This window comes from Antechinus flavipes, chromosome 1 (genome assembly GCF_016432865.1).
Source record: "Antechinus flavipes isolate AdamAnt ecotype Samford, QLD, Australia chromosome 1, AdamAnt_v2, whole genome shotgun sequence".
In the NCBI taxonomy this organism is placed as follows: Eukaryota; Metazoa; Chordata; class Mammalia; order Dasyuromorphia; family Dasyuridae; genus Antechinus; species Antechinus flavipes.
The window spans coordinates 136,051,813-136,075,336 of NC_067398.1; the positions used below are offsets into that span (position 1 = coordinate 136,051,813).

At 34.8% G+C, this 23,524-nt stretch overlaps 1 protein-coding gene across 1 annotated transcript in view; it reads left to right on the top strand.

Annotated features, from left to right (window-relative positions):
- The first annotated feature begins 389 nt into the window (after positions 1-389).
- The window catches only part of NDUFS4 (NADH:ubiquinone oxidoreductase subunit S4), a 149,768-nt gene continuing 126,633 nt past the window's right edge, over positions 390-23,524 (top strand). Inside the window, exon 1 of the mRNA XM_051990666.1 lies at positions 390-507. Within this exon, the coding sequence (XP_051846626.1) occupies positions 422-507 (86 nt within the window). The 5' untranslated portion in view covers positions 390-421. The remainder of the gene's footprint in view (positions 508-23,524) is intronic.

Sequence of the window (23,524 nt, forward strand, 5' to 3'; positions counted from 1 at the left end):
GCCCAGGTACAAAAAGGAAAGGGCTACTGTCTTTCTTGTGGCTTTACAATTTAGGGAGGACCACAGGCTAGATTCTGAGTGTCTGAAAGAATTATTGCAACAAGTTGTAACTGTTTCAAATGTCAAGTTTTTGTGGGTTTGCTTGTGTTGATTTTTTTTTTCTTAAATTTTAAATAGTCCAAACAACATTGATGTTCTTCTGTAGATTACAAATTTAACTGGCACTGCGATTCTTTTTTCCTCCTGTTATTCTTCTTCATGCAACTCCCAATCCCTATACACCTTTTTCATTTCCCTTTCCCTCCTACATCCATTAGAACTAATCTCTTTTTGATTTTGCGTTCGCCTTTGTCCGCGAACGGAGGAAGTTGGTCCCTCGCGGCGAGCCGTCCAAGCCGGCCGGTTGTTGGCTTGCTGCAACATGGCGGCGATCTCAATGTCAGCGACTCTGAGGCAGGCCCTGGGGGTGAGAAGGGCAGCGGCCGCGGTCTCCCGGTTTCCCACCAGGTAAACGCAGCTCCTTTCTTGGCTCACCCTCTCCTGTGAGTCTGACTCCCTTCGTCGGTCTCTTCTTGACATTTGGGTTTTCCTGTTTACGAAGGTCAAAGGGAGGCCGGGCCGGGTCCTCGGAGCTCGCCCAGCCACTGACCCCGCACCCCTTGGGCGGCTCGCCTCGAGCTGCGCCCTCGGAAGGCCCATGGTTCTCCGGGCGTTCTCGGCCAGTAGAGCGAGAGGAAGGACGGCCCCGAATAGCCGCCCCCGGAGACCTAGAGCCAGGCAGGGAGGAGCTCGAGGGTCGTCCCCGGAGAAACGACTGGGTCTACTCTTCCTCTGGGGTGAGGATCGACTAGGGACTAAGGCTTTGTATAGGAGTGAAGGCAGGGGCAAGAGTGGGAAGCGGGGCAAGGTGCTCCCTTGAGCGCCCCGAAACTCCCTTTCTCCCCTTTGGAAGGCTTCAACAGTGCAGCCTTTGCACCCCAATGTTTTGCTCCCGGCTCCCGTGCTGGAAGCGGGAGACTTGGCAACTCTTGCTGGAGATGTTGCACTTGAAGACTGGAGACCGAAGGTTTTGAGAGATTAGAGGGAAAACTACGCCTAAATATGGAAATTCTAATAACGACCTTGCCACTGCAAGTTATTGGGGTGTTCCTTTCCCACCCACTCCAGCACTAATTAGTTGTTTGCATCTTTTCTCTCCACGATCGGCGTTATTATAGATTTACTCTGGGATGAAGATGAAATATATGGTCGTTTGTGAATAGTACTTTTTGCATCTCTCCTTTTTAGCCTTAGGATATTTCCAGTATAATTTTTCAGCTCTAGTACAGGGTGTCTCAGGGTCTTGGTGCAGTTGGAACAGCTAATAAACGTTTACATAGTGGTTACTGATAACAGCTACTAAAGCTCAACGTTTTTACAATTATTGTCTCATTTGAGACGCTCAGTAATAAGGAGGGCGGGAGGGGAGGTAGGGTTCTGTTGTTCCTAACTTGCAGATGAGGAAATTGAGGCTGGCAGTCATTAAGTCATTTAATTCACTTGGCCCAGGTAACACAAGGTAGTGAGTACTTGAGATGGGATTTGAACTCAGCTCAGTCCAGTACTACATATCACCACCTAGTTACTTCAAGACTAAGTCTAAAATAAGGGATTCTTAAATTTTTATGTGTCATAGACCACTTTGTCTGGTGAAGCCCATGGACTCTTCTAAATAATGTTTTTAAATGCATAAAATGTCTTGGATTACAAAAGAAACTAATTATATGGAAATAACTTTCAAATTATCAATTATATTGTAATACAGCTCATATATACATCTTTACATATGAACATATACATAGACAATGGAGAAAACAACATATGTGTGTGTATATATAAATAACATACCCATAGAATATGAGTTTTTAACCTGGGATCAATGTAACTGTTATCCACACATATATACGCATAAAGATAGGCTGTGTGTATTAGATGTGTATATATATAACACATCTGTGTATTGTACATATACATATCCACACATATATAATCATAGCTGCATGGACTTGAGATTAATAACCATGTGGTCTAAGTAAAGAGGTGGGTTCAAGTTTGGTGAAGGTGGCAAAAAATTAAAAAGATCTCAAAAAAAAGAGCCTACTGCAAATTAATACAATGTAAACTTTGGTACCTAGATGTAAAGGAAATGTAGAGTACTCCAAGCTAGAGTTAACTAACAAAGGCTTTATATAGAAGAGATACATTTCGAAACTTATTATTAGAGAAACTTATTAGAGAAAACAGATACAACATTCAGTGATAGAAGTACATGACTGGGAGCAATAAAATGAGTTCTAAAATGAGAGAATATCCATTTATTTTTGCATTAGATACAGACATGGAAAAGTGGTCTTGCATCTCAAGGTTTCATAATGTTATAATTAGGACTAGAACAGGGTTTCCAATTCAATGATTTTTTCTTCAGGATTTAGAACTGGAAGGGATTTCAGAGATCATCCAATTCAACTCTTTTCTTTTTTACAGATTAGGAAACTGAAGCGCAAAGATATTAAGCAAAGTCACAATCTTTTTATGGAGGCAGGATTTGACTCAGGTCTTCAGACATCATAGTCAGGTGTTCTTTGAATTAGGCTATGCTATCCATAAAACTACTAACATACATTTTTTTTTTTTAATGATTATCCTTTTTTATTATTATTATAGCCTAATTTTTATTTACAAAACATGCATGGATAATTTTTCAACATTGACCCTTGCAAAACCTGTTCCAGCTTTTCCCCTCCTTCCCTCCACCCCCTCCCCTAGATGGCATGTAGTCCAATATATGTTAAATATGTTAAAGTATATGAATAACATACATTCTTAAGCTGAAATTAGAATGGGAGAGAATTTTTTCTACTCTCTCATCCACACTGCATGGCTAATCAGTAATTAGCTGTACATTAATTATTAGACAGTTTGTATTCCTTGCATGACATTGATACTTCATTATTAAAACCTGGAAAGACCTTGGATCAAATTACATCTCTGTCACATACTGTATGATCTTGGGAAAGTCATTTGATTTCTCAATGTCCTAGGAATGTCCCAGACTGTAGTTGCAGGAAGGTTCAGACCTGCAGGAAATTTCCTCCTTCCAGATTTACTTTTTCAGTGAGAGCAGAGGTCCATTCCTTAGCTCTGTCCTTTTATTATTTGGCATGTTGTGGTAACTAAAAGCTAAGAGCATCATGGGTTTGAGGAGCTTTGGTAGGTAATTCACTATTTACTCAAAATTAAAATTTGTTTGCAAACTGAATATAAAACATTTTAAAATAAAAGCAGACAAGTAAAGGCTCTTTTGAAACTCTTAATTCAATAGGTAAAAATAGTAAAATGTAATATAATTTATCTTTTACTTCCTCATTTAAATTATATAACAACAGTTTAAGAACTCAAAGTCTACTAATATTTAAATCATTTAAAGCTAATAAAAGAGTAAAGCATATGTAAGGAGAATGAAGACAATAGGGAAAATAATGGGGATATAGGTAGGATGACCATCAATTTTCCACTCAGTTAAGGATGTACATTCTAGGGTAATAACTGGAGGGGGTTGGAGGAAAAGAAATGGCTATTATGCATACTCACATACTCATACTGTTAAGCAGATTGAATACTATATCTTGCAGATTTATATTTTTACTTACTTATATCTTATATACTTATTTATATCTTTACTTACATTAGTTTTATTTATCCTTGATGACTGAATGTCTTCAAATGAAATTCATAACTATAACACTTGTTTTTTTTCCTTGGATTATGTGTATTAAGTTACATATTTACTGACCATCTTGTGTTCATTTACATATTTACTGACCAATTTGTAGAAGATTCAGTTATTTGGATCTACTCTTTCAACTTGTCCTATAGCAATTTACCCTCTACCCAACATCTAGACAGTTCAAGGGAATTGAATATGAGAATATGCAGGAACTCTTAGTGAATGAGAATTTCAGGGACTAGAGAATTCATAGGAAACTAGGCTAGCTCAAATTTGATTCATATTTAGGACTATTCAAAACAATTGTGACTGCTGGCACAGAGTTTGAGAAGGCAGTATTAATAGGCACCCGTCCACACTGATTTTTATTTTATTTTTTTTATTTAAATTGTCTAACTCATCCAAAGCTAGTTCTTAAAGCTTATAAAGTATTAAAAATAATCTTTAATAATACCACTAAAAATTGTTGTGCTTATTAGAGGAAAGGTAAGGTAAGACCTGCACTTAATAGGCAAGGCTTTATCCAGGCAGAATGGAATGCTAGTACGTTTTCAATAGCTTTAATTTTTTTCCCCAGTATATTCAAGTAGAAAGGGGTTTGTTCTTCTCTAAATGGAAGGTAATCAATATAATAGCCTGTATATACTTAGCTGAAATGATTGTTTTTAAAAAAGCCCACAGTTAATCATAATTTGTGACAAGCCTGCTGGAATAGTTTCCTTTGTTACTTAGTTGTCTAATCTGTGAAAGATAAAGATGGAAAAGTAGGATACTGACTTATGAAAATAATACCATTTGGGTCTGGATATAGATTATCCTTTTCCCTTATGGTCAGTAATCCTGTGATAAAATATCTTTATTTGAATTAAAAGGAAATATATTTGTATGTAATAGTTCTGTGCAGTTATTTTTAGCATGTACTTTTTCCCCCCCTTTTAAATACATCTCATTTAAGCCTATATTCATACCTATTTGTGTAAAATATAGGCTTTGGATACTTTTTTCTAATAATTTGGAATGATATCAGTTGCCAAAACATAACAATCTCTAGTCAGTTCATCAATCAACATTTATGAAGTGCCTACTATATATCAGACACTGCTAAGCAGTGAGTGGGACAAGGAAGGGGATATGAAGAGGGATAAAAAACTATCCTGGCCCTCAAGAACAATCTAATGTCTTAAAAATAATGCCTTAACACTTTCTTAGCCAGTACTCTCAACAAATTGTCTTGTTATGCCTTATATACTCATGTACTTTGTTATCTAAAGTTACTAATTTCATCATTGTGGGTGTTTTTCCCATTATTGGAGGTGATGGTCTCTCCATCAAGTATGCAGTTTTATCAGTTGATGTGGCCAAAACTTGAATCACCTAAGTGATAAATTGAATTATAGAATTTAGTCTTTAAATGGTAGATACAAGGTTCTTTGGGTGCCCATACTGAGCCTTTAAGAATTTAAAGCAAGCCTCTTTTATATAAAATGGTCTCTTAAAACAGGAGAGCTGTGTAGATCTGTTCTTCAGTTAGCTCACTGAGATGGTCTGTTTCAAACAAGGGATTTTAGGACATGTTAATAAGTGAAAAAGAAACCCAGAGGGGGACTGCTTCTTTGTCATTATTTCTCAGAGAGATGTGTTCAGGGAATGGGGAATACTTTAAAATATAGTGTTTTCAGTCTCATTTCAATTCATGGAAAACTTTTTAGTATAAAAGCTAAGACTGCTGTTTAGTTTTTTTGATGATTCTAGGTAATCACTGTGGACATTAATTATTGTTCTGTGATATAAGAAACAATGGGGCAGCTGGGTGATGCAGTGAATAGAAAACCAGGCCTGGACTCTGGAGGACCAGAATTCAAATTTGGCCTTCAACATTTTACTTAGCTTTGTGATCTTGGACAAATCACTTAACCCCTATTTGCCTCAGTTCCTCATCTGTAAAATAAGAATACATTGGAAAAGGAAATCACAAACTGTATCTTTACCTTTGAACAGCAACATAAGAAAAAACAAATAATGATGATTTCATAGGCCCATAAGACCATAAATTTAGAGCTGAAGGGCTCTTGAAAGTTATTTGCTTCAGCCTTTTTATGTTACAGATGAGGAAAGTAAGCCCCCAAAGGCTGTGTAAATGACCTGGGATCATACTGGTAGTGAGTGACAGCGTTGGAACTTGATTTCATGGACTCCAAAGACTATGTTTTTAACCTTATACCACAAAAGATGCAGTAGTATTAATAAAAGTTGCACCAAATTCAGCTAGATTCAAAGGATTTCAACAATTAGCATTGGTGCTAGAGAACAAATGATGGAACATACATAGCTATTTTCAGTAGAGAGGTTGGACTGTTATATACACCATCAGCTACTGTGTTTTTGTCAGGTTTTGCATCATTTTTGTTTTCATTAAAATGTGGGATCCAATAGAAGAGCATGTCAGGAAATCACTGTAGTATAAGCATAAAATAAATCAATACTCAAAATGGATCTATGATCCCAGGTATTTGGATTTTCTTTCAGTATCCCATCTATGCCTAACCATGTTTGTCATAGAGGGTCCACTCATATGCTAAAGACTGTTCATTTTTTTGTTGATATCATAGGGATACCAGTGGAGCTCATGGTCTGTTCAAGCTCTTTTCTTCCCAGCATTTCTCTGATGTTCTTCTGTTCTTTTGAAGTCCCTTTTTCATTTTATGTTGCAGTCTGATCCATCCTTATAAAGTGCCTCTCCATTGCTTTCCATGTGATATTCATTTTCAGTTCTTCAGAGATTGTTGTATTCTTCATCCACTTGTTCTTTTATTGTATCTGGCCAGGCCAAACTCTTTGTGAGTGACTACAGATCTCTTCCAGGAACTTTGTAATGTGCTGCATCTTGATGCAACCAGTACAATATAATCTCAAATGAGCAGGCATCTGGAGGACTTCACCTTCCATAGACAAACTCTCTTTAATTTGAACTCTGCTCTGATTCTCTTCTATCATATGCTTACTTTTGTGAATATTCATTTTCTTCTTTTATATCTTACCTGCGGATGTTATGATGAGGATTTTCTAATAAGGTTTTTTCTGTTTTATTTGCAGTGAATCTTGAATAACTTTAATGTAGGGGATGGATCAAAGCCTTGTTGGAAAATAGCCTTTAAAATGGTGGTATTTTCCTTTTAAAAATTCTACTAATCATTCATTCAAACAACAAACATTTAGTAATATCTTCTTTGTGTTGGGCATTGTGATAAATTCCATAGATAAGAAGAAACAGGTGAAACAGTTCCTATTCTGCATAAGCTTATATACAAATCCCTATTTGACAACATGTATGTAAATAGCTTGAGTTTTTAATTATTTTTGTGTTATGTAAACCCTCTCTGCCATTTTAGCAAAGCCTTTTACAACTCCAACTTTGGATAATGTTATTAAATGAATAAAATTAAAAAAAATTAAGTAGTTATAAAAATTCTTTTTAAGTTATCAGGTTAATAATGTGTTTGTGTTTTGTGTTTTGTTTTGTTTTGTTTTTAAAAGACACATCCAAAACAAGTACAAGTGCTTGTGTTAGGACCTTGTATTCTCTGTCTTTTATTGAATTGTCTTATAGTAAAGATGTCCATTATAGGAAATCGTTGTGAAAGCCTGACTTTTTCTTTCTACTATCTTCATGTGAAGATGTCCTAGATGCATAGAAGGATGAATCTCATAAAATTTTTGTGCAAATTAGAGTAAGTTTTTGGGAGAGTCATTTTGATGTTATCTTGGTCATCTTTATTGTAAAAATCTTTGCATCTATTTTCCATTTTTCTTCTGCTTATCATTCTTTCATTTTAATCTTTAATTGCTCTGGGAATAACTTAGTTTGATTTCTTATCAGATTTTCTATAACCTGTTTTTTTCTTCTACTCTGAAGTGATGCATAATCATAAATAATTCTTCTTTCAAATATTTTATAAATAACTTGAAATTTTAAATTGCCATTTTTTCTTAGCAAGTAAGTCAAATAATTGCTAACTAAAGTGTGTTTTAGGTGCTTTTAATATCCTTGTTATTGTAATCAATTTACATCAGTTAAACTTCCATATAAATCATTATGTTTCTTTTGATAACATTTATTTTGTCCTTTTTTATAGATTACAGATTTAGAGCTGGAAAGAACCTTAGAAGCCATTAAGTCCAATTCTCTCCTTTATTTTTAAAAGTTTATTTTCAGTTAAGCATTATTTTCTCTTGCCCTCATTTTTTTTAAAGAATAAAAATAAAACTCTTATAACATGTATAATCAAATCAAACAAATCCCCACATTGTCCATGTCCAGAAATATATGTTTCATTCTGTATTTTGAATCCATCAGTTGTCAAGAAGGTGCATAGCCCATCATCTGGCCTGCTTGGCCATCACACTGATCAGGAGTCTTAATTCTTTCAGAAGAGTTTGAAAAATTCAAATTTATATATGACTTAGCAGAAAAATCTTTCATATGTAAGTTCTGAGTGGTGGTATTATTGTATACATTTTTTTCTCTTTTTGGTTCTGCTCAATTCACTCTACGTCTGTCTTCCCATATTTCTCTGAAATCATCCCTTTCATCTTTTCCTATTGTACAACAGTATTCTATTACATTCATATACTCTGATTTGTTCAGTCATTTCTCAGTTGAGGGTACCTTTGCTTAGTTTGCCATTCTCCCTACAGAAAACTTCTATAAATATTTGTATGCATATGCAATCTTTTCCATTTCTTTGATTTATTTTGGGAATAGGCTTCTTAGAACTATTGGTGGTTCAAAGGATAATGGACATTTTAGTGACTCTGGAAACTTTTTCAAAAGGCTGTACAAATTCATAGCTTCACCAAGAGTACATTTATGTGCTTTTCTCCTTTCTTGTGTCCCATTAACTATTTATGATCTTCCTTTTTTTTCCATCTTTGCCAAAATTTTGATGGATGCAAAGTGGAAACTCAGAATTACTTTGGTTTGCATTTTAAAAAAAATTATTAGGAATTTGGAGAATTTTTACACATGGCTCTTGATAACTTACATGTCTGCCTTTGAAAATTGCCCATTTATATCCTTAGATCATTTATCATTTGGGAAATGTCTCTTTCTTACAGTTTTGGGTTAGTTGTCTTGGAAATGAGACCCTTATCAGAAAAGTTTTCTACAAGCCTTTCCCCTAGTTAATTGTTTCTCCCCATCCTCTCCCCAATTTTAGTTGTACTGGTTTTATTTTATATAATCTTGCTCCAGATACATATTTAAGTCTTCTTTATTCCCAAGTCCTAATTGCTGCCATTATTTTCTGTGATCACTTATTTAAATAGTTCAGGATTGAGTTGTTTCAATGGCATAGCATGTCATTTTCTCATTCTTCTAGATTTTTATTAATTTTGATCTTTTCTCTGACAAATTTGGGATATGACTGTACATAGCTGTTTCAGACATGACTCCCACAACAATAATAACAAACATGTTTATTAAATAAAATTAATTTCACTTTTTTGTGTGTGTGTATTTGATGGTATTCAGTGCTTGCTATGGTCAATATCTTTTAATTCTTTTCCCAAAGAATGTATTCATTTAATAAAGGGATAAGTAAGGCTTCTGTGTAATGTATACGCTTTTGACCTCTCCCATTTTTTGACTCATATTGTATAATGGAGTTGTCACCATTATCATTGTGTTGTATGGTTTGTATTGAATGTCCTCTGGAAAAATACTTAGCACAAGTCAGAAGTTCTGATTTTTTAATCAAATCTGATTTCTTTCTTTCTGTAATTTTGGGTGAATCATTGTTAAATGACTTGACCTCAGTGTTTCTTCTTCTTCTTCTTTTTTTTTTTTTTTAAAGCTTTTTAAAGCATTTACATAGCTGACTCTGGACATGGCTCTTCTCAACAGCAAGGTGAGTCAGGCCAGTTCCAATGGTCTTGTGATGAAGAGAGTCATTTGCACCCAGAGAGGACTGTGGGAACTGAATGTGGTTCACAACATAGCATTTTCACTCTTTTTGTTATTTGCTTGCATTTTGTTTTCTCATTTTTTTCCTTTTTGATCTGATTTTTCTTGTACAGCATGATAATGCTGCACATTCTATACACAATGTATAGCAGATTTGCACATGTTTAACATATATTGGATCACTTGCTGTCTGAAGGAGAGGGTGGGGGAAGGGAGGGATAAAAAAATTGAAACTCAAGGGTTTGCAAGGGTAAATGTTGAAAACTATCCATACTTTTGAAAATAAAAAGTTTTAAACACAAAATTAAAAAATCATTTATATAGTGCTTTGTATTAAGGTTTTAAAAAGCACTTTACAAATATGATGTCATTTTATCCTCCTTCATTAAAACCCTGAAAGGTAGGTGCTTTTTTTTAATGTATGTTTTAGAGATAAGGAAAAAGAAGCTGAGGAATAGGATTGTTATTTACTAGAGTTACAAAACTAGTAAGTGTCTGAGGCTAGATTTGAATTTGCATCTTCTTGATTCAGGTCCCCTACTCTATCCATTACACCATCTAGCTGCTTAGGGGGTTGTTCTAGATCAAAATTTCTTAAATTGTAGGTGGAGATTTCATAAAGGTCACATAACTGAATGTGGGAATCACAAAAAGTTGGCAATAGTGAAAGGTATTAAATATTTTGCCAAGATTTAGTTTTATGTGAAAATAAACAAGCACATCTATTTCAATATGCAAATTTGCTTTTGTCTTTAACAGACAGTAAAATTATGTTTACCATAAATTTCTTTATGATTTATTATCAGTAAATATTTGATTTATATACCTGTTTCATGTATCTATATACTCAGGAGTTGCAGAAAATTTTCTTAGGCAAAAATGGATTTCAAATGGAAAAAATTTAAGAAACTCTGTTCTAGAGACAGTAACATCCCTTCAGCTCCTATGATCCTGTGGTGGGAGGTCAGATTGGACTGATCTCACATTCAGAATATCAGCAGCCAAATTTAAGTTTATAAAAGGTCTAAAAACTATGTGATCCTTAGCATTCCCCCTACTTCCTTCATCCCCTCTCTTCCTTCCACTACTGTCATTATAGAAAAAGAAAGAGAAATTGAGGACTATTTTATATTTTATGTGTTTCCTTCATTTGCTTTACCTATTGGTGCTTCATTATAATGTGGAAATAACTGAATTCTTGAAGTAAAGTGTAAGCTCTAGCTAGTATAGAAAAGCTTTGAGTGTATGCTTGACAGTTCATTGAATCTACTAGCTGGATGTGGATAAAGCTTATCACCAGTAGTTGGTAATTGGTTGATAATCCTTTGGACATGGCGAGTAAAGCTTGGAAAAAATGTAAAAGTGCAGATGCTTTAATATATGTACTTTATAATACCTATTTTGCAGAGTTTCTTTTTTTCTTCTCTGGAATTGGAAGAGCACATCTTGGTCCTTGGCTATGCTCTTTCTATGAAATTGCCAGATTGATTAGGTAATATAATTTCTAGTTTATTTCTTGTAGGAGTTATAGGGAATGCATTATCAGTTTTTCTTAAACCACTGATAAAGCTTTGTTCTTTCTGATCTATACAATAGCAGTATTCTAACTGATGCCTAGCATTTGTTTATCTAAATATTTGCTAATACTGGTTATATGAGTAGTTTAGAATTTTTTCAAAGAATTTTTGCTGTTACATATATTTTTAGTAATTTCATATAAGAATAATAGTTTCCTTAGTAGACAGTTGCTATATTATAATATTATTAGTAAGTATTTATATAGCATGTTAAAATCTGTATAGCACTTTACAAGTAACATCTCATTTGATCCTTACAAATGGGAGGTAGATGTTATTATCCCCCATTTTAGAGATGAGAAAACTGAGGCTGAAAGACATAAAGTGACTTGCTTAGGATCCTGAAGTTACTAATTGACTAAGGCTGGATATCCCTTCCAGCTTCACGTTTTCCTGAGTCTTGGATACAGGGATCTATCCACTGGACCACCTTGCTTCCTCTTTTATTCATATTCTTTTTATATTGATTGTGCTATTATATATATTTTTGTGACATTTGTTAAAAATAGGTTCTATACTGACCCTTCCTTGAAAGCCTCTTCAAAAGGCCTCTCCCCCAACTCAAAGAGTAAAATCTTTCTTTCAGGAAGGAAAGTTTATGGTTACTTATTGGCATGTTTTTATGTATTTGGACCTTCATATCACTATGGGTTTTTTTTTTTTTTCCTTGGGAAAGTGTTTTCTCTGAGGAAAAGCAGGCATTTTCTTACTGATCACTGTGGAGAAATCAAGCCATGTTACTACTTTCTCTAGAGACTCTTGTTCTTCCTTTGGAAGGGCTCAGGTTTAATATAGCACAGCTGTTGAACTCTGCCCTTTTCTGTTTTAAAAGGAAAGTATTTTATCCTTTAAAATGGAAATGCTTTTTTAGGGAGGTGGTCTTTGGCTAGATGAAGACCTTTCACTATGAAAGTTTCATACTTCTCTAGAGTCCTTTTGTTTCATAGCTTTATTAGAATTATTTCAGACCTTGGGAACTGGGCTTAAAAGGAAATATCTAAATGACTTTATGAAACAGATTTTGTTTTGTTACATCTTTACCAGAGATAGAAGATGGTTTATTTCTCTATTGTTTTCTACACTTCAAAATCCTCCCCTCCACATTTAGCTTCTCCATATACAAGTAAATGGACCTTGAATAGACCTCACCAGACAAAAGACCCTGTTCTAGATGACTGTTCAACAAACCATATGCTTCTCCTAAAAATGTCAGTCTGTCTTGATGAGCTTTAAAGTGAATACAGATGTTTCAATCTTGATGAGGACTACTATTTTTTGTGTTTTTTTTTAATACACTTATTGACCAATGTTAACAGATGCTTCTTTTATATAAGATTCTCTCAGTATGATAAAAGTTTAGACCAGTCATTTGAGTTTGAGAATTTTATTTTTGGAGTCTCCTAAATCTAATAGAATTTGGGAGACTTAAAGTGGTCAAAGCATTGGTGTTAAATTTGAGTTATTTTTATCTCAAAGTACTTTTTGATCTATTATTTTTTGACCAATGACTATTTGTATAGACTAACTCTAAGAGGTAGATTTTGAATAATCACTGAAAGTTTGTTAAATGTGAATAGAAGTTGTATATTTTAGGTCTGAGATGTATACTTAGGAAAAAATACTTGACTTTAGGTTGTTTTAGTTTTGAGGCTGAAATACATTAGACATTTTGCTCTTACAGATCTTAGTAGATTTTTTATGTGATAAGTCTGGACTGTGGGGGTTTTATAGGTGTCAATCAGATTCATGTTTATGGTCCCTGCTGTGAATTGGACTTGGAAGTCAGTGATGAATATTAGGGATATGAAATAAGATCTAGATCTTGAAGACATGACTCTAAGAAGTCATTTGCCAAGCATTATGGGCAGTAGAAGGAAGAGATGATTGAAGATTGAGTTGACCAGAATGATTCAGATCAAGAATTTACTTACAGGAAATAGTTTAACTCTGGAGATTGAATGTAGACAAAGGGCATATCTTTAGAAGCTTATGTTTGACTCAGGGATCATGCTTAAAAACTCCTGAAACAGTAGGTAAGAGATGAAGGTTCTTTTTGCCATTTACTTTTCAACACACTGACCTGACCATCTTATTTTACTTCAATGACTTTTTATTATGTCAGTGATAAAATGCCAAATTCCTCAGCTTAGCCCTCTGTAGTCTTCTTCCAGTGTATCTTTTCTTACCCCTTTACATAGGCTTATGTTCTGCCTATATGAATTACTAGCTACTTCTCAAACTGACATTGTTTCAGTTTTCTCCATATATCTCCACAAGCTGTCCTTCATGCTTGGAACATACTTTTTTAACCTTTCCTTTCTGAATACCTGTTTTCTTTCAAGGCTCAGATCATATTCAGCTTCCTCCATGAAGCATTGTTCAATCTCCTTTAGTGTTACTGCATCCTACCTCTTCAGACATCTTATATTAAGGGTCATTTAATCTAACTTAGACCTGAATTGGAGGGATCCCTTCTATAACAATGCCAAGAAATGGTTAACCAACCTTGAGATGTTATATTCTTCTTGGAAAGATGAGTGCTTTTTAAGGATAAAGGTTTTGTTTTTGTGTTTGTATTTGTAGGATCTTGAATATCAGAAGTTTTTAATCAGAAGTTTGAATTGAATTGAATTGGCCAATTGAAGGGAACAGATAAATTCAGTGCAAGATGAAGTTAGGCAAGCTGTAGCCTCCTTTTTAAAATTTTCAATCGTATTTTCTTTTTTCAAATACATACATGTAAAGATAGTTTTCAACATTCATTTTTGTAAGACTTTGTGTTCTAAAATTTTCTCCCTCCCTCTCTTACTCCCCCACCCCAAGATAGCAAACAGTCTGATATAGGTTAAATATGTGCAATTCCTTTGAGCATATTTCCATATTTGTCATGTTGTGCAAGAAAATTGAAACCAAAAAGGAAAAAAAATGATAAAGAAAAAACAAACAAAAAAGATGAAAATACTATGTTTTAATCCTCATTCAGTCTCCATAATGCTCTCTTTGAATGTGGATGGCATTTTCCATCCCAAATCTCTTGAAATTATCTTGAAACACCACATCATTGAGTAGAGCCACATTCATCAAAATTGATCATGTTGTTGTTTTGTACATTGTTCTCTTGGTTCTATTCACTTAGCATCAGTTCATGCAGGTCTTTCCAAGTTTTCCTGAAACCATCCTGCTGATCATTTTTTATAGAACAATAATATTCCATTACCTTCATATCCCATAACTTCTTCTGCCATTCCTCAACTGATGGATGTGCGCTCAATTTTCCAGTTCCGGCAAGCTGTAGTCTTTTGTCAATGAACAGTCATTTATTATTCACATTGTTGTTGACCTTTTGTTTTCTCAAGAGGACTGATGATATCACTGGGTGATGTCTTGATTTGTGTGAGAATTGATTTAAATGAGGCAGAGTTGTTAGCTTCCCTCTTTTTTCCAATTATTGAAGTCAGTGGGAAAACAATTCAAGACAACTGGTGACAGCCTAGGATGCAGCAGGTAACCTAAGTGTCTTGGATTGTCTGACCAAGTTCAAAGCGTACCACTATGTCTGCTTTAGTTTCAAGGCTGTTGGAACAAATGCCTATTCCTTGGGGAGAGGTTGGGGGGGGGGGGAAGTGGAGGGAATGGGGGGGAGGGGGGAATGTCTTTACATCTTGGGGTAGCTATATCCCTAAGATTTTGAATCTTGAGGCCTATCAGTTACTTTCAACTTGGTTTAGTTCATCTTTCAAGAAAATTATACCAGAGTGTAGCCACCACATAAGCTATTACTCCTTGGAGTCACAGATGAGAGTTGGGTGACAGATGGAAGTCAAACATGGATGAGCAGCCCTGAAAAAGAATTGGCAAACCCTCATCAGAGGTACCTGTCCTCCCTGGACATCCCATATACTGGGTTACAAAGAAAGACCAAAAAAAATTTCTGCTCTCAAGTAGCTCACAGTCTAATGGAGGAGATGATATGCAAACACCTGTGTATTAACAAGATACATAAACTAAAATGTCTATGTGTATATATGTGTGTGTGTGTGTGTGTGTGTGTGTGTGTGTATGCATATACATACACACACATATAAAATTGAATTGAAGATAATCAACAGACAAGATTACCATTAATGGGTTTGGGACAGACTTCTTTTAGAAGAGGGGATTTTATTTTATTCTTCTCAATAGTATTTTATCTCTCCAAATACATGTAAAGATAATTCTCCAACCCTATAAGACTTTGTGTTCCAAACTTTTTCTCATTCCCTTCTCTACCTTCCTTATCCCCAAGACAGTAGGCAAAGTGATATATGTTATATATGTACAATTCTTCCAAACATTTCCATATTTGTCCTGTTATGCAAGAAAGCTCAGACCAAAAAGGAAAAAAAATCATCAGAAAGAAAAAGCAAATAAACAAAAAAAGGTAAAAATACTATGCTTGGATCCACATTCAGTCCCTCATAGTTCTCTGGATATGGATGACATTTCCCATCTCAAGTTTCTTGGAATTATCTTTGATCACTGCATTGCTTAGAAGAGCTAGTCTGTTATGATTGATCATCACATAATCTTGCTCTTAATGTGTACAATATTCTTCTGGTTCTGCTCACTTCACTCAGCATCAGTTCATGTAAATCCAGGCTTTTCTGAAATCAGCCTTCTCATCATTTCTCGTAGAACAATAATATTCCATTACATTCATATACCATAACTCATTAAGCTATTCACCAATCATGGGCATTCACTCAATTTCCAGTTTTTTGCCACCACAAAAAGAGCTGCTACAAACACTTTTGCATGGATGGGTCCTTTTCTCAACTCTTTTATGATCTCTTTGGAATACAGACTCAGTAGAATTACTGCTAGATCAAAGAGAGTGCAGTTTTATAGCCCTTTGGGCATAGTTCCACTTTGTTCTCCACAATCATTTCACAACTCAAGGTGATACTTTTAAATGGTTTTTTTTTTTTTTTTTTTTTGAATTTCCATCATCCCTGAATACCATTGGGTAAGGATCTCAAGATGTCACTTCTAAAGAGACTTCCATTTTAAAACATCATTCCCTCCCACTCTACCCTCATTTTTCCTCTTCTCGATATTTCTGTAACACATCTAATAAAATATTGCATTGTATGCTTGAATATCATAAAATGGAAGAACTCTTCACCAGAACAAAGTAATAAGATAACAGGGTTTTGAGTTTACAAAGCTCTTGTCAAGAACTTTTAAAAGTCACCTCAGTAATTATAATTCCCTTAGGAAGTAGAAACAGTTACATATTGCCAATTTATATAAAAGAGGTTGTAAACAAATGTTTAGACTTGTGGAATAATAGTTTACTTTTCCACTGGTCTGCCATGTGAATTCAGAAGCAGAAAAAGGACTAATGAACTCTTGTAGTAGCTATCGCATCCATCTACCCTCTTTCCTATCACACACAATTTCATTTTAGGAAAATTCTAATACACTCTGCTTATTGACTCTTTTATATATGACTAACAGGTTTGATTATAATATCCAGTCTCTAGCATTATTAGAAACTAATTAGAAGAAGGGTTTAGAAAGAATGCTAGAAGAAGGCTCAAGAAGAAAATAAATGAGGGAAAAATCACTTGCAAGTCAGAAAGCCTGAGACCATATTGAAAAGCCAGCCTGCAAAATATAATACTCATGACTTAGATTCATTAAGAAAACTTAAAATTATGTCTAGTATATGCTTTCTGAGAAGGTAAATAATTGAGTTTAGAAAGATTTACATTTCATATTATTAAATAATAGAAGTTCTGGCATCTAGATGGCTAAGTGAATTTTAATTATCTGGAAAACTTAATTATATAGAATTATTCTGAAATGCCCAGAAAATGAAGCATTATTTTGCCTTTGTTTTGTTTTGTTTTTTAAACCTGTAGTCTTTTTTCCCCCCAAACACAAATTTAACTACATTTAACTTGGAAAAGAAGAGTAGTGCTAAAAATTTGTTGAGAACTTTGAATTCAAGGTATAGGAGTTAGAACAGGTATAGGAGTTAGAACTCTAGGCATCAGTTTGTATAAAAACTATTTGTTTTGTTAGTCTTATGAATTCACATTAACTGTCATTAAGTATCCACAGGTCCTATGCTAGCAACTGGGGATACAGAGGTAAAAAATGTCAAAAGCTCTGCCTTTAAGCTCTTATATTAGAACCTTATGGGGCAAAAAAGAGATCCAAAGTGCTGGAACTTTTAAGCTAAACACTTTCTAGGAAATTCACTGAAGTAGATTTAGAATGCCCAAGGGAAGGATTTTGAAAGGCAAAAGAAGAGCTTTTAGAAGTAAGTCTACACAGCTAGGTGGCCCAGTAGATAAAGCACCAGCCCTGAAGTCAGGAGGATCTGAGTTCAAATCTGGTCTCAGACAGTTAACACTTCCTAGTTGTGTGACTCTGGGCAAGTCACTTAACCCCAATTTCCCCCAGCAAAAATAAATAAATAATGAAGTAGTCTTCTACACAGAAGGAGTTGATGGTGTGCTTTCAGAGAACTAAACAGAACAGTTTGGGATAGAATACAGAGTATGAATGTTATAGTGACAAGAACACAGAACTTTAATTTAAATTTCTGCTTTTGATAGTCTGTGTGATAAGATTAGAAAGTTGGGTTGGAATCAGATTCAAAAAATTTTAAATGCCAGAAATGTTGGATTAAAGTAGGAACCTAGAGATACAATAGATAGTTCACACAAATGCTGGAAAAATAGGAAAGAAGAGTGAGAGATAATATCGCTAATTAGATTGTAGGCTAAATGATGATATTACTGACCAGAATAATGAAGGTGAGAAGAAAGAACAGATTTGAGAAAATTAGAGGTTTAAGAGATGAAATTCACTTTTGGAATACGGGGGCTATACAGGAAGAAAAGTCATTGAATCATAGATTTAGAATTGTGTAGAGCATCTTGAAAGCCATTAAGTTCTACATTCTCTTATTATAGTTGAGAAAACTGAGGCCTTGGGAGGGAAAGTGACTAATAAGGTCATACATATATTCAAATTTGAGATTTGAACTTGGACTTTTGAATCCAGATTAGCTTATTCCACAACACTACAAGTCATTTATATAGACAGTTGGCATTGGAGATCTTAAGTTCAGAGAAGGATTACTATTGGAGACATGGATTGCCAAGTGAAAATATAGTGGAAGAGGAAAAAGTTAATAGTTAATGGGCAAGGGAAAATTGAAAATACTTGAGAAAGAAGTAATGACTGCCAAAATGCAGCACTGAAGTATTTGCATAACAAGAGGAATTATTTTGAATAAGGAATATTGGGTCCGAAAGATGACATAGTTGGATAGGGAACTGGGCTTAGAATGAGAAAGACTAGTATTCAAATCTTTCCTAAGACATTTATTCAAGGTCTGTGATCCAAGATGACTGATATGATATTTTTTGATAATTGAACATGTATAACCTGTATCGAATTTGTTACTACTTCAGGGAGAAGTGAGGGAGGTTGAGAAAATTTGCAAGTCAAATTTTTTAAAAGTTTAATCTTTATAAGTAGCTGGGAAAAAATAAAATTTAAAAAAGTTTTGTGACCTTGGACAAGTCACTTAATCTCTGAGTATCACTTTATCTATAAAATGAAAATAATAATAGCACTTATCTCAAAGGTTTGTTATAAAAAACCAAATTTTATATCTATACATACAATACATACATACACATATATATATGAAATTTACCCATATATTCATAGCACCTTGTAAACCTTAGAGCTCTATGTAAATTATTGTTTTCATCATTACTTTCTTTGACCAAAAGAGAATATGAGAAGGAATGTTGGGAGAGCATTATGATAAATGCTCTCAATTTCTCAATTAAATATAGAAGAAATTTAGGACTTGAGAAAAGGAAAGTTTTAGAATAATCCCTGTGTAAAATAGTTGATTTAATCAGAGTAGGATCATAGATCATAAATAAAGAGATTTAGAGACCATATAATCCAAACCATTATTTTATATATGAGGAAACAAGTTCCAATAACTTTGTGACTTATCCAATGTCACATAGGTAGCAAGTGTTAAAGATAAGATTTGAACTCAGATTTGTTAAACAGCATGTCAAGGACCCAGCTGAGATCCTTTTCTCCATCCCTCATTTTTTTCTCCTATTTAAATGGTCATCATTTTTCCTTTAGTTAAATATTTACTAAGTGAACATTGTGGTTTCAGCACTGTTCTAGGTAATATATGACAAGTATAAACCATAGTCTTTGTTCTTAATAAGCAGAAAATATAGTTGAAAAGATAATATTGAAGCACATGAAAGCTGTTGAACTTAATATATGTTTGCCCTTAAAACCCATAATGGGAACACATAGTGTTCCCTAGACAGCCGTCTTGGACTCCTGTCTGCTTGCTTGCCAGAAGCCTGGACTCCTGCCCTTTTCATATTATTCCATGGATCTGTTTCTTAACTGATTCTCCTGCTTTCTTTTTTCCCCTTTTTCAAGCACCAAAATATTTTTCATTTTAATGATTTTCATTAACCCTCGTCTCTTCTCACTGTCAGTACTCCATTATAAATCCTTACTACTATCCACCCAGATTATTTAAACAACTTTGAAACATATCTTGCTACTTGCTACTTTTTTCTCTTTTTCACTCCATTCTTCCCCACCCCACCCCCCGAGGCAATTGGGAATAAGTGACTTGCCCAGGGTCACACAGCTAGAAAGTATTAAGTGTCTGAGACCAAATTTGAATTCAGATCCTCCTGATTTTAGGGCTGGTGCTCTATCCACTGTACCACCTAGCTGCTCCTTTCACTCCATTCTTTATGTGAATGAGAACCAGATTAAAATGTTCTATTTTTAAAAATTTATTTTGGGAAAATTTCTCAATTATATTTCTCAAATTATATTTGAATCTGTTTAGGTCACATAGGAATTTGATATCTCAGCTATACATTACCGCTAGCCTTATCTTTATCTCATATCATCCATGTGCCTAGACATCTTCAAGGACTCTAATTCTTGTCTAATAAAATTCTAGAGGCAATCTATGGATTCTTTAAATTGGTACTTTCATGGCGCAGCTAGGTGGCACAGTGGGTAGAGCACCAACCCTGAAGTCAGGAGGACATGAGTTCAAATATGACCTCAAACACAACACTTCCTAGCTGTGTGAACCTGAGCAAATCACTTAACCCTTATTGCCTTAGTGTGCCTGCCCCTCTCCCCCCCCCCCCCCCCACTCCAAATGGTGCTTTTATGTTTTCTATGTTCAAAAATTCTGGGAATTTTTCTTTTACTGTTTCTTGCATTATGGTGTCAGGTTTTTGGAGTGTTTTTATTTACCTTGTTCTTCTATGAAACCTATATTCCTTACGTTATCTTTTATACATTCTGTTTTCAAGATCAATAAATTTTACTTTTACTGGAGATAATTTTTACTTAATATTAATGCTTTTTGTTTCTTCTAGATTGTTCTTCACTTTTTATATTTACATTCTCAATCCTTTTGTTACCTTGGTGACATTTGCCACCAAAGATTTAAGTTCTGTTCTTTGGATTATTTCTGCTCTGCAAGTTATAAATTCTGCTCTTATGATTCTTCTCTTTTAAACCATTTAGGAACACATCGTTATAGTTTCATGTTTTCAGGAATCTATGTGGTCTTTGCCTCTTCAGGTATTTATTTATTTTTCTTTGTTGTGAATATTTACTCATATGTATCTAAATTCTTCTAGCTGATCTGGAAGCCATAGACTCTTCTGTTATTAATATAGTCTTTGTTTTATCTGCAAGGTCTCTTGAGAAATTTTCTTCCTATAATCTCATGATAATTGATTGTTTTTATGGTCCTACATTGCTCACTTTCTGACTCCTTCCCTTTCCCTTTGTGGTTGGTTTCGCTAGGAACTGAACATGATAGCATACTTATCTTCCCATTTGGAGCATTTCAAGTTTTACCAGTATTATTTTCTGCTCCAAATTACTTCTGGAAAGACAGAACTGATCCAAGTTTGATGCTGAACCTTTTCTGCAGGCTTAGTAAAGTGCCACACAAGGATACGTATTTACCATGCTTCACTTTCCTCTATTTATCTATTTCCTCTATATCTGTACTCTGTGGTATACGAAGGTACTGACACATAACTGTACTATCCTGGACGAGCTTCTGCCTTCTGGTTTTCTGACATATTAAAGAGTAGGAATGAGGTAGAGTTGAGTTTCCTTGAAAGTCCCTGGGTTGACTTGTGTAACTCTGTCTGAGGATGGTAGATAAAAGCAGTGTTCAATAAGCACTTTAAGGGTTAGGGATTGACCTTCTGTTATTAGTTCATCTTATTTTTACCTTGTTAGGTTCTTAGTGTCACAGACCATGAGAAGAATGTAATTGCTTTATCATTTGAAAGGTTTGAGAGGTTGGTTAACCCTTTAAAAAAAAGTGTCATCTTCCATTTTGTTGGTCATTTGACTAGAAATATCTCCTGCACTCTTTTCATTCAGTTCTTTTGAATCATCTAGACCAGTGATGGCCACACATATCACTTTGTTCAAATAGTGTGTAAAGAGTGAAACTTTGAATAATTCATGGTAATTGATATTACTCTAGAATTTCTGTTTTAATAAAATGTAAAGGAAATATTTTGCACAAAATGACAGCCAGATAAAAAGTAAACAGAGTTAATCGACAAACTTTTTCCCCCCAAAGGTGTTGGAATCCTTACAAACTGCTAACTAATTAGAGTTGATCTAATTTTACAAGAAGATGTTTTGGGCAGAACCTGAAACAAGGTACTAAGTAGGACTAATTAATACAAGGCTTGTGTTTACACCTTTACTCATTGGAGTTCACAAGTATGCCAGCTTCACAAAGTAAACTTTGTACCTTTATGAGTTCACACCTCCCTTGAAGCTCTTTGGGCCAGAGAGCACTATGGGAGAAAACCCATAATCCCTCTCTCTCGTATCCCACAATTCCTCCCTCTTGGATAAAAGAAACAGACAGAGGCTCTCGGTCAGATTTCAGCGGAGTTACGCCAGAAGCCCTCTCTCCGAGGCAAGGCAAGAGAGAATATATATTCCACCTGGCTGGCTGGTCTCAGAAGAGAGTTCAGCTGCATTGGAGAGGAGTTGGTGGCTGGGCTCCTGCACTTCCCCCACTGAGACCAAGCTGGTCTGAAAGACTCACCAGAAAGCTAGCCGAGCCCCAAGTGAAAGAGATAAGAGATTCATTCCATCTCTGTGTTGGTTGGAGGCTGAAGAAAGCAGAGGCAGAGGCTGAAGGACAGAACCTTTGGATTTGGAGACATCCGGAGGGCTCTAAGCTAAACCAGCTATGTTTTGAGAAGAACAAGAACTCCAACATTTGAACTCCAACACAAAGGGAAAAGTAGTTTGAGCCAAAAAGGTGGTAAAAACTGAGATTCTTATTTATCTTATTGTTTGGTCCTCCTCTGAAATATTACTATATAATTTTAGTCAATCTTCCTCCAACTACAGGCTTATCATATGAATTTGCATATCATATGACTATATTCTAAGGTTTACTTTCTTCAATCCTGGCAGAAATATCTAGGAAAATGGAATTCAGCTCAATTCTAATTTAGTTAATCACTTCCTAAGTACTTCTTATATTATTACTGCCAGCCCACCAACTCAAATTTGCTTATCTGAAAGGGAAACCAAATAATTACAAACTCCAGATACCAAACTTTTTTATTACTCAATTACATATAATAGCATACAAAATTAAGAACAAAATTGAATATAAAACTACCATAAGACTTAAGAGGAGAATGAGATCTCTCAGAGATGGAATAGTTAGAGAATGAATAAGTATTTATTAAGTGTATATCATGTGCTATATTCTAGTGATTCAGCTAAAAAATCAAGACACCTTTTACCCTCATGGAATTTATTTACTGCCAAGAAATTTCAGGGCTTAAAAGATTTATAAGATTCAAATAGATAGAGATAAGGAACCTCTTTTGATAATAGCAAGATCAAAAGTATGGTCATTTCTGTGGGTAAATGAGGTGAAGTGAAGGAGAGGGTAATAGGAATTGAGTGAATTGGAACTGATAAGTTAGACTATTTGAGGGATTTTCAATATATGTTGCAGTTCCTTTGTACAAGGGCAGGAGAAATTGGGGTAAAATGAGAAAAGACTATGAGCCAGGCACTAAACTCAGGAAGGAAGGAAGGAAGGAAGGAAGGAAGGAAGGAAGGAAG